The sequence below is a fragment of the Glycine soja genome, chromosome 13, assembly GCF_004193775.1.
Source record: "Glycine soja cultivar W05 chromosome 13, ASM419377v2, whole genome shotgun sequence".
NCBI classification, from domain to species: Eukaryota; Viridiplantae; Streptophyta; class Magnoliopsida; order Fabales; family Fabaceae; genus Glycine; species Glycine soja.
In genome coordinates, this window is record NC_041014.1 from 14,322,008 (window position 1) to 14,334,493 (window position 12,486).

A 12,486-nucleotide genomic window follows, 5' to 3' on the forward strand; every position below is an offset into this window, starting at 1 on the left:
TCAAATTCATTCTTTAAAAGTTAAAACGCATTAAAATCTTCAGAACACTATATGGTGGTGTTTATGCTATTAAAAACTTCGTACCCCATTGCCCAGAGGCTCTTCGCTATGCGAAGGTATGGGGGAGGGATATTGTAAACAGTAGGCTGATGCACACAGAAGGTTTAATATTGATTTTATATGTTTTATAATCTATTAAGAATATGATAAAAAAGAAACTGAAAAATAAATAGAAAATATTAGGCCTGGAAAGAAAGAAAAAAATTAATAATAAAAAAAATACACTATTGTATTTTAGTGGTACTCTAAAAGGCAAGAGTTCCACGTTGGCTAGATATACTTTGCTTCCCTTGTTGTGTCTAACGCTTTGTGCGCATGAGATTGGGTCTTGTGGATCTGTTGTTGTAGTACAAATCTACTGATTTGTCTCCTCCCTTGGCGCGTACGATAATGGGCCACATAGAATTTTCACATTGTGATTTAATAAAATCATTTTTGAGATTATTTTGAATTTAAAATTTGAATAGAAATCTTGATTTTTTTAGGTAAATGATCAATTTGGTCCCTGAAAGATGGATCGACAGATCATTTGGTTCTGATAATTTGATTCCTAAAAAATAAAAATGATTAATTTAATCCACAAACGTGTAAATATTATGACAAATTAGTCTAGTTGTCAAGTCTTTTCTATTTTTGTTAATCCTCGTGCACATGTGGTGACGTGACACCTCCACAACCTTAAGTGACGAGACACGTTTAATGCACATCATTTTGGATCAAACTGTTACCTAATGTTTGGATCCTCAAAGCTCATTGTTTTGGACCAAAATTATCACTAATGTTTGGCTCCTCAAAGTAGATTGTTTTGCTGTAGTTAGGGCTCGATTGGCAGTGAGCTCGTTGCCAGCCTCGAGAATCTTCGACAGGCAATTCAAAGGTAGTGTCGAGAAGGAACTAATGCTAGCCTGGTGCTTGAGGGAATGGACCTCGACGGAGGGTCAAGTTTTGACTTTGAGGATCTTGTTCTCAATGTCCATGGTGGAGTGGACCATCTTGGTGATGCTCTCGTCGTGCATGGTTGCAAGCATGGTGACGAGGCAGGTGTTGCTAGTGCCGTAGAGGACGATGTTGAGGGCCATATAGATCTTGACATATTTGCAACTGAGCTTCTCCCGCGTGACATTGATGTTGTGATAGGTTGTGGTGACGTCACTAATGACTTGGTTGAGGATCTAGATGGACTCAAAGATGATGACAAAGTTTTCGTGGTCTGCGACGGTGATGTCAAGGACATAGGTGTCCTCACAAGGTGTTCTAATTTGTCACTAAATGTTTGGCTCATAGAGGTGTCCTTTGAGAAATCAAACATTAACTGTCAATTTGGTCAAAATGATTCACATCAAACGTGTCTTGTCACTTGATCTCATGGAGGAGTCAAACATTAGGTAATAATTTGGTCTTGTTTATGGAAACGTGCTTTGAGGAGTCAAACATTAGGTGATAATTTAGTCAAACGTGCTTTGAGGAGTCAAACATTAGGTGATAATTGGTCCAAAATGATGTGCATCAAACGTGTCTTGTCACTTGATCTTGTGGAGGTGCCATGTTAGTGACATTTGTGCCACATGTGCCTGAGAATTAATGGAAACGAGAAAAACTTGACGGTGGAACCAATTTGTCACAACATTTGCACATTTGTAGACCAAATTGATTATTTCCATCTTTCAGAAATCAAATTGATAGCAAATAATTCAAGGATGAAATTGATTATTTATCCTTTTTTTAACGACCAAGGAAGTCAAACTTCAATGCACCTCTATTGTCAACAAAATGTTTAGGATTTTTGGGTGTTGCCGACAGATCTTGCTTGTCAAGCTCACTTGGTAGTTGGTAGTACAGTACTAAATACAAGTGTTTCATTTTCATGGGAACAAGCCCCAGGGAAGCCAAAATCCATGGAAAGATGAACACCCTCGGCTAAGACCACCTCCTTGCCTTTGACATCCAATAGAAAAAGCAATTAAACCTTGATTTTAATGTGACTATTTTTAAGCTTTGATGGTTCTGAAAAATTCACGAGAATTTTGTTTCCAGCATTCAAAACTCTTAACGTTATTTTATTGGCGTTCTATTTTATTACTATTAACGATTTAATTATCTTTTTAATTCTTAACATTTTAGAGAATGGCTTTATATACTGTCATTTTGTGACTGAGTTCAAACAACACACTCGAGCCTGCTCTTCTCTCTCTCTCTCTCTCTCTTTCTCTCTGCTCCTGCGTTCGTAGTTCTTCTTGCCAGTTTCGTTGCCTTGTTTATGCATGAGAAGTTCCTATTGTATCTTGAAGGTGGGACACAGCATATAAGTCCTTTAGGACAATTTTACCCCTCAAGAAGATTATCGTTTGGCTCTCAACATTTTTACTACTTACACCATATTCAAATGAAAAGAATAGCATAATGTATAACTCCTCGCATCCTAATAGAATTAAATTTATAAGGAAGTTCAGCATGTTTCTTAATGAATAAAGAGTTTGAGGTGTATATATACACACACCGAAACTAGAGAGAGGTTAGTCAATTCTAACACTTTTAAGCAAGATTATCAAATTGACAAATTGTAAATCTCCAAGTTAACTTTGAATTTTTGTATGGACAACGAAAAATATATCATATAGATAATGAAAAACCATGTTAGTAAAATTAAGTGACAATGAAAAATTACTTCAAATACATCATATAGACAAACTATAATGTTCAATGTAATGATTTTAAACAAGAAATAAATAAAACAAAATTATTAGTTATATCTCAATTTGTGAAGTTTTTATTTTAGAAAAAAAGAAAATGAAGCAATGAAATAGCCAAATAAAGTGCATTCACTGAATAAGTGAATGACAAATAAAGTTGTGAAATAACCAAATATGATAAGTTCAAAAAATTCTTCTAGTTCCTTTTCATTTATCAATTTAACTTAAATGACTTTTTAATTCTTATCAAATTGATATTAGAGCTCTTTGGAGGGCTCTATGGGCATTTGTAGTTTAACTTAACTTTTATATCTTTTCATCTATCATTCTTAATATTCCATTTCAATTCTTTAAAAATTATCAATAATTAAAAATAATAATATATTACAACATAAATTAAAATACATTTATATGTTTAAAAATATTTATTATTTTTTTAATTATAATATAATTTATATATATACATATATATAAATATTTATTTATTATAAATTAGTTATATAAAATATACATTTATTTCACACAATACATAGGTTAAAATACTAATACATCACTTTCTTTTACTCTTAAGAGTAAATGGTTAACTCAACTCTTTAAAACCAACTTATAAGATGATTACTTATCTTTACAAGTTGATGTTGGTATCGGATACAACGCACCCCTTCACGCCCAAGAATGCTTAAACACCTGAAGCATGAACAAAAGTTGGTGATGCAATAACATCCCCTTATATACCTAGAAATAAACCTAACACGCAGTCAAATACGAGTAACCCAATAATAAATCTAAAATATACTCTAATATCATCTTAAAAATTTAAACTTAAGATTTAACTCAAACTTTCAAAGCCAGTGAAAATTGCCCCAGTTTTATAAAGAATAAATTGACCATATCTCGAATTAACATCCAAGAAAATCATATACATGTATCTGTTTATGAATTTGTTAAATGATTTATTATTATTTATACCCATAGAAGCAACTCTTTCGTCCTTAACTATGACATCTTAGAAAGACACCATCTGTAACCCAAAAAACCAATATCAATACTAGCAAACCCCGCAAAACAGCACCTTTTAATAGCAGGCAAAATATCTATGTTGTAATTTCCTTTTCTATTAAGCCAAGCCAAGCCAGTCAGAATATAACTCTTCTAAGGAGATCTAAAATCATCCTCGCCAATAACGAAAAAGATTGAAAGACATTTGTGTGTAACCAATTATCCTCCAAAAAATGAGCCATTACTTCCACGGAAGACACAATTGAACACATGCAATCACTTATTGAATATTCAGATTAACTTATTTTAGAAAAATAACAATTTTTTCAGTTTCTTGGTAAAAATTTTGGGTATAAATTATAAAATAACAAATTCTCAAATAATCAAATTATCAACTACATTCTTAAGCATGGATCAATACGAATAATGAATGCTGAAGTGTAAATAAACACACTATTCAATCAAACTAACTAAGATTCATGGTGTTATAAGATTATTCATCCCAAAATCTACTTCGGTTCTTTGTAACATGACCAACTGGCCACATGATGTGAAACCAATCTCGTAATTTAAGAAAAAGGAACAGAAAATGTATACTTGGTGTTCCATATGAAAACATTTTAGCCAACCTTCTACCTTAGCCACCATCTTTGAATTGTAGATATAGGAGTCTTCAAGAATGGCGCATGGCGTTGGATGAGCGGATTAACCGACCTCCCAATTTGGGCCCAAACACTCTGATGGTAAGGGGCGGTAACAGGAATATGATACATGAGCTTCAGAAGCTGCAGGAGGAAAGGCAAAACAGGTGAGTACATGACACCAGTAATATTTTATTGCATTCATTTAGGTTTGTCGCAGATTGGGTTCAATGCATTCTTTTGAAATTGAAGCTTCACAAACTTAGACATAACTAATAATTTTGTTTTATGAGGCTTTAGGTTAAGTTGTTTTATCTTTAAAACTATTACAAACACTGTATATTATGTATATGATGTATTTGAACTTGTTTTAATTGTCTCTTAATCCTATGATTCGATATATTTGAACTTGTTTTAATTGTCTCTGAATCCTATGATTCGATACAAATTATCATTCCTGATTCAAAAAGTAGCTTGGCAATTCACAAATTGAATCTCAATTTGATAACCTTGTTTTTCCTATTAAAAATTGAAAAAGACGACGATTTCAAAAGTACCACAAACCCATTTGTTCATTTTTTATCCTAATCCTTTTCTGTTGAGGATTTCAATTTGATAACCTTGTTTCCTATTAAAAATTGAAGACTGTTTAGTGATATACAGTTATCCCCTTGTTTGTGAGTGCATATGGGTGCATGAGCACAAAGCAAATTAATAGCTCCAAGTGACATTTTTCCAAGAAAAAAAGATAACATGTATATATTCAGATAGCAATGCGTTAGTAAAGCCCCCTTAAAGAAGTTTACAGCAGGAAGAGGAAGAGTGGTAACAGAATTTTATAGCCACATGGAATTATAAATAAAAAGTGATTATCTGGTGGATAATTAATTAAGACAGTGGGTGGCAGGAATCAATAGGGCAGGGGCAAAGATGGTGACTGTTCCAAAGACAGTGGGTATTAATAGGGGGGTGGGGGAATAGGAAGGTGGGGGAGTTAGTGAGGTAGTTCAGATTTTGATTGGAAATTGCAGTAGGAAGAGAGTCCAGGTCTCTCAAATGCCTAATACGGATACTTTTCTTTTCCGGTATTCATCATCTTTAACTCAGTTCGTATATCAATCTGATATTGTGCTAGAGTCCGAGCCTTGCCTTAAATATATTTTCCAGTTTTTCCTATTTATTCTAACCAGTTCTATGACAAGGAAACAAACCTGCCAGTACATGAATGCTTGTATTATGTTCCGCTGCCACCTGCATGTGTGGGTAAAATATAAAGGTAGAATGAGTCAACAATACCATAGAAACCAGTGTTACCAATGGCAGATGACGGAAGGCCAAAATTCTGCCATATAAATGGTGCCGGCATAATGGGCCTCCCTTCACAAATTGCCTATGGTGGTAGGCAGAAAATCCGCCACGCCATTTAACAATACTGATACAAACATTTGGGGGGGGGGGACTTACGAGAACAATGAGATTATCAGCAGGAATCCAAGTCCAATCTCGGCATGTGATGTCACTATATTGAGGGTAGAACTGTTTGACTCCACCCAAACACAAGGCTCTTCCAAGTACTTCCTATTCAAGTAAAATAGCAATAAAATGATATAACTTGGATGTCAATGCACATTAAAAAATAGAGTCCTTAAATGAAAGTTCTGTGATTCATTATACAGAGTTGAGCTAGGAGGAAATTGGTCACAATTATCAACAATAAACAATTATGCTTACAGATGTTAAAATAATTATTCACACTCTATTTGGTATAAAGAAAATTAGTTGCATATGCCTTCCAGAGATCAAATCTAATTCTAGAAAAATGATCCAGACAGCTCAACACAAAAAAATACATAATACATTGAAATTATATTAAAAATTCCATATTTGACTTTGCAGTAATTAAGAGTAACATTATGGTTAATCATGCAATAGACTAAGCTGTTCTTTTGAACTATATAATATTCAGGAGACTACATATTCAAGAATGACAAAGATAAAGCAATTAAAAGAGAAAGAAAAGGAAAAAATAAAAATAAAAAATTTGAAGTCCCAATGCACACTAGGGAAGGTAAAAAAATATTTAAGTTTTAGTGTCTGACAGTAATCTAGTGAAATATATGACATACTGAGATAGAGGACAGGACCAGTCCATGTTTAATGAGAGCAATGTTTTTTCTTTCATCAACACTATTTTCTTTGTATGTCAGTGATAATCTAACGTAAACTTTTCAAAGATCATTCACCTGTACAAGGTAGAGCGACTGAAATTACGTCTAAGGAACTTGGCAACATGTTCAAAGGACCAACATAAGATAGGGATCAAAGCAACTGCAACATAATAAAAACAGATTATAAAATGAAGGACATGGAAGTGACATAAAGGAATGGTAATATTAATTCCCTTCAGGAAGAAGCAAACAAGAGCATAATAGGATTAACTGAAAAAGGAATACACACATTTAAGGCAAAGATGAGATGTAACAAATGTAAGGCAGTAGATGAAGTATAAAAAATCCTTCGAAGCAATTATTGACTGAAAGTAAACTTGCAAGGCCTGCCAATTCCATGCTCTTGGTTTCTGCAATAGCACAAGACAAAGTAACAGTGTATTAGAGATGGAAGAATCAGAACATTCAGAAGATAAAGTTTACTGTAAAATCACAACAAAATCTTACCCCATATTGTGAGTACAATGAGTACAAAGAAGAGCAAAGAGTGCCCAGAAAACAAAGGCGATAAGCCCTATGAGAAAGATGCTTTGGTACCAGTGGAATGGCTGCAAGAAAAGCCACAACAAAAACCTACAGAATATATTTAAATTAAAGGATCAGCAACAAAAGTGATTCAGATCCGCAAGTAAAAAAGTCCAGGGCATAAAAAGATGTATTTATAGTATAACTTGGCAAGATCACAATTTCAATGCATCAATTCCTAATTCTAATATCTTTTTGTCTTTTCTCTGTAAATGCTCAAGAACAAAATTTGAAATAGTGATAAAAGCAATTCTGATCAGCAGTAGTATACTAGCATATAATTCACAATTGTGTAATTCTAAAGAAGAAAGCTCCATTAGAATATAACTAATGCATAAAGAATTCAGAGACATAAGTAAATCAATCAATCAAATGTGGTATACAACAGTCAACAGTTATACACAAATTGGGAATATCTTAACCCAGAGTATGGATTTATGCCTTCAATAGTGAAGAAAGCGTACCCAAGCATTGACAGAAAATAGAACTGTCTGCCGATCCCAACGCAAAGGTGTTGGACTAGGACCTGGACCTGCAGTTGTGGATGTCCCTGAAGTTCTATTAGTTGATCCTGCAGAAAAATCCATCACATATAAGTAAGACTCAGGCGGACACACAATATAGAACAAACATACAATTACCAAGATATGCTTCACGCTGAATTTCTTGTTCTTTAAAAAATCTACAACATTAGCAGAAATGACATATTCACCAGAACTTCTTGCACGAGGTTGATTATTTGTCAGGGGCGACGATGAGGAGGTAGTTGATGAACGCATTGGCTGGGATGAACTGCCACCAACAGACATTGGCTCCACCACAAAATCAGGATCCTGTTCAGAATCCGACAGTTACAACCAATTTACCAAGTCAATGAAAATAACACAAATTCTCCTGATACAACTTACACACTATGCAGCATCAAAATATGAAATCTTGTATATTGGTAGCTCCCACTAATATACACTATTTTGGGAATAGCACTAACCAATATGGCATCTCGAACACTCCTCTTAGACATTTGCAGCAACAATTACTAGGATAATCTATAGATGTTACCCCCAAAAAGAATTCACAAATAAGCACAAAACAATGAATTCACATGAATATTCCTTAATTTACTGAAGTTCACGAACAATCCGATAGTTACACACAATCAATTAACAAATTCAGTGAACTTAAAACAAATTCCCATGACAAACACACTCCACAGCACTATTATTAATGATAAAAAATAAAGTAATTTTTTTTTTTGGCAGGAGCCCCAAAACCCCATTGCAAGAAAGGAGGATGACCCAATTGGCCAAACGGCGAAAAAATCGAAACTTAATTACACAATTGAAACGCGAGAAGGGAAATTAAGAGACGGGGTTTGGAGAGAAAAGAAAAGAAAGAAACGCACAACGTAGCGCTGGTAGAACTTGCGCTTGAAGTGGGAAACGACGTCGTCACGAGAGGCCATGTGGGGAGGGATGAGAACGTTGTTCCAGTAATCGGGCCATCGAGAGTCGTTGTCGTAGTCGTATGAATCCGCCGCTAATCGCTTTAGCTTCTGTGGATCTTCTCTCTCTTCTCCCATTTTTTATTTTCCACCCTCTTCTGCTTCTACTACTTGCTTCAACACACGCTCTTCCATCAGTGGGAACTTCGTTGGATATATTATGTCGTTTGGGCGATTTACTTAGGTTAAACGCGAAAACCATCATGTGTCGTTTACATTGGGGTTCATTAAATTTTTAAGGCAAAGAAAGGTGTACGCAACTTCATCTTTACAAATTTTGGTTTCACTATATTTTTGTCTTTAAATTTAAATTTACTTTGAATTTTCTTTTTACTTTTCTTAATCCTCAATTTCAAAAAATATTCCTTTTAGTTTCTCTTGTGGTAAAAAAATTATCACAAATTATACATTTAAATTACAAAAATTAGTTAAGAAAGACTAAAAAAAACATTTTAAATTGAAGGGCTATAAAGGAAATTTAAATTTGGGAGATCAATAATAATGATGATCCAAAATTGTCTATTTGAGGAACTAAAATCATAATTAATCCAAAAGCTTTAGTCATTTGGTTATTCTTTAAAAGAATGAATTTAAATCATTAACCTTAACTATGAAATTGGTTCTTGTAAGTGGACGATTTTTCACTTTTGTTCTAAGTTTTTTTTTCCCAATTTTTGTCCTTATAAGTTTGTACTTTTTCACTTTTAGTTTCTGTCATCCATCATCATCATGACAAAAATGTTAATGTTGATGGCATATTGGAGTTATAGGGACCAAAAAAAACTTACAAGGATAAAAAAACTTACATCGATGAAAAACAAAAAAACTTATAAGGATGTAAAATAAAAACATACAAGAATGAAAAATAAAAAAGTACATGGACTAATTAAAAGAAAAAATGACATTTTATGCACACATATAAATATATAAGCCTTAAGTATTATGTATAAATTTATTTTAAATTAATATAAATTAAAAAAATAAGAAATTAATTAATAGATGCATGTCAAAGATCTTATTCTCAGCCTTAATATCCCACATGGCTAATATCTCTTGTCTCTTCATCGGAGGCTTTCCAACCCTTATCCTAACTTGGTGAGCATGAGAATGAAGAAACAACACTATTTTGGAAATCCAATTTTGGTATGAGTCATGTCAAGCATATGATCCACCTACCCACGATAAGTGTGAGACAATTTAGGTTGTAATAGAGCTAGGCTCATAATGCAAGGCATATACTAAAAGAAATAGTCAACAAAAGGCTTCAAACAATTCACAAAGTAGTGACTTAAAATATAAGGGAATCATTACCTTTCTTTTCACATTCACATTCACCATGATATTTTTTCAATTCTCATTTCTTCTTCTTTCTATTTTTTTCCAAAGGTCTTTGTGTAACACCTCAATATTTTTTTTTATATATATTTATTAAATAATTATATTATGCATTGTGAAAATGATTTTTTAATTAAATAAATAAATATTATTTTGGGTTAGCATTGTTAGAAAATAAAATGAATTTATGTATATATATATATATATATATATATATATATATATATATATATATATATATAATAAAAAGGATTTTACATGAACATGTTTAGTAAGTGAATTTGCACTTAGTGTGTATTAGTGAGTTTTCCTCTTAAAACCCATTAAAACGAATTGAACCCCTACACAAAGAGGAGAACAATTCCGTTCTTTCCCTAGACCAAAACCTAATTAACTCCTTTTTCTTCCTCTTTATTCTTGGAATTCTTTCCATCGTAGCATATTTGGAGGGAGCTCTGTCGGAATTGTGAGTTAGAGTCATAATAGTGTCTCTTTTTTATGTTTTTTTTCATTTGAGGTAAGAAGGAGTGAGACATCTTTTCTTGCATTGTAATAAGTTAAGGCTTTGAGAGTTTATGACATATCATGATGCAATGAACTTTGAGTTTCTGAAATCCTGAATATGTGCAAAGTGAATTTGGTCAAATACATATTTTTCCTTCGAAATCGTGAATTGTATTTCGTCATGCTGATCTAATATATATTTTTGTGAATGTATATCATGCAAGTTTTGATGATGCCAAAAAGGTTACTTGATGAGCATGGATTGAATCAAGTCAAAAGAACAAGATCAAGTAAATCTAAGATAAGAACTTAGTAAATTTGTTTAAAGAATCTCAATTTGATTGCTTTAGTTTAGCCTCAACATCTTTAGTATCAAACACTCTTTTATCAAAGGCTAAATTATTTTGAACTAGTAATCGATTACCAGATTGTGTAATTGATTACCAGAGAGTTTTTGAAGATATTTTTTACTAACAACACAAAATTGTTTGAATTTTGATCTGTGTAATCGATTACTAGAATTCTGTAATCGATTACCAGTGAAGAGATTTCAAAAAACCTTTGAAAAGTCATCACTCTTCAGAAATATAATTGTGTAATAAATTACGAGTGAGAAAATTTCAGAAAAGCTTTTCGAAAAGACACATCTCTTCAAACCATTTTGAAAAGTCACAAGGGGCCTATATATATGTGTGTCTGGCTTCGAAAAGTAAGAAAAAAATTTTAAAAGAGAACTTAATTGTAAAATTCTCTCTAAACAACTATTGGCCAAACACTTGCAAATCAATTGAGTATTCTTCTAAGATCTTCAATTTGTATTATCATCTCTAAAAAAGAGAAATTCTTCTGTACATTCTAAAAACATTGTTGTGATCAAGAGATTGTTCGTTTCTTGACTTGTGAGAATTCTGAACACAAAGGAGAGGAATTCCAAGGTGTGTTCAAAATCTGTAAAGGATTTACAGAGATAGTGGAAAATCTCAAGTGGGTTGCTTGAGGACTGGACGTAGGCACAGGAAGTGGCCGAACTAGTATAAATCGAGTTTGCATTTCTCTCTTCCCTTATCTCGGTTATTTTATTGCAGTTTACTTTGTCTTACACAATTAAAAGAACATTGTTAAATTGATTGGTTCTTCTTCTTCTGCATTCTGAGCCTATCATATATCATTTAAAAGGGGGTTAAAATTTTTTGTAGGAAATTTTTGAAACTTAATTCACCCCCCCCTCTTAAGTTATTGAGGCCACTTGTCCAACAATTTTAACCATCAGACCCTTGTATCCTGTCTTCCTATATTTTTATATTCATTTGTGATATTAGAAATTGATTTATTTAGCCAAAAGTAATTACTTGAGAATATCTAATATATATGTGTACTTTGTGAATTCTATAACTGTATTGTCCAGGACCCACAAAATCTATGTGACATTCTACTTGGCACTTAGAGACACATGTCAACCCTCCACGCTAGCCTTGCTACAAGAGCGCGGACACCCGACCTATAGCAGCCGAGTTCCTCAACAAATAGGTTATCTCTAACCTAACTAATATTCAAATGTATTTGAATATCCTATTCATTGGCAGCTAATTAATTATCTATAATGCCACACATTATCTATAAGGCATGATTATCTTCTACCTTTTATCTATAAGCAAATGTTTATCTCTAACATTATCTATAAGCTCTCGGGTATTATCTACAAGTCGGGAATTATCTAGAAGGATTCAAAAATCCCTACAAACAAGGACCAACACCCTCGCTCAACTAATATAAATATAGGTTCTATTGAATCCCTCTACACGACTTGCTCACACACTCAGCATATAGCAACAAGCCTGTGCCCCCTATCTTTTTCTCACTCATATGAGCCATATTAAGCATATACTTGCTTTTCTTTCCTAACTCATACTCTTACTTGAGCGTTAGAGTTCTTTATTTTGTAGGTCCCCCCTCCTGTCAAAGGCATCTCTCCTAGTTGACGTGTGAAGTTCGGGACTCAATTC

The 12,486-nt window shown here is 33.2% G+C and overlaps 1 protein-coding gene across 3 annotated transcripts; it reads right to left on the bottom strand.

Moving 5' to 3' along the window:
- Positions 1-3,217: 3,217 nt before the first annotated feature.
- Positions 3,218-8,821, bottom strand: LOC114382736. 3 transcript variants are annotated; one of them, XM_028342324.1, is made up of 10 exons: positions 8,546-8,819; positions 7,856-7,976; positions 7,608-7,714; positions 7,066-7,191; positions 6,848-6,968; positions 6,634-6,718; positions 5,855-5,968; positions 5,602-5,641; positions 4,386-4,534; positions 3,218-3,437 (listed from the first exon to the last, which is right to left on the bottom strand). In XM_028342324.1, exons 1-10 carry the CDS (start codon positions 8,720-8,722, stop codon positions 3,344-3,346), a joined length of 1,134 nt encoding a protein of 377 aa, XP_028198125.1. In that variant the 5' UTR covers positions 8,723-8,819; the 3' UTR covers positions 3,218-3,343. The 3 variants fall into 3 exon arrangements, with proteins under 3 accessions (XP_028198125.1, XP_028198124.1, XP_028198126.1); XM_028342323.1 differs by having other exon boundaries at positions 3,304-3,485; positions 8,546-8,821; XM_028342325.1 differs by lacking the exon at positions 3,218-3,437 and having other exon boundaries at positions 4,107-4,534; positions 8,546-8,816.
- Positions 8,822-12,486: the final 3,665 nt, after the last annotated feature.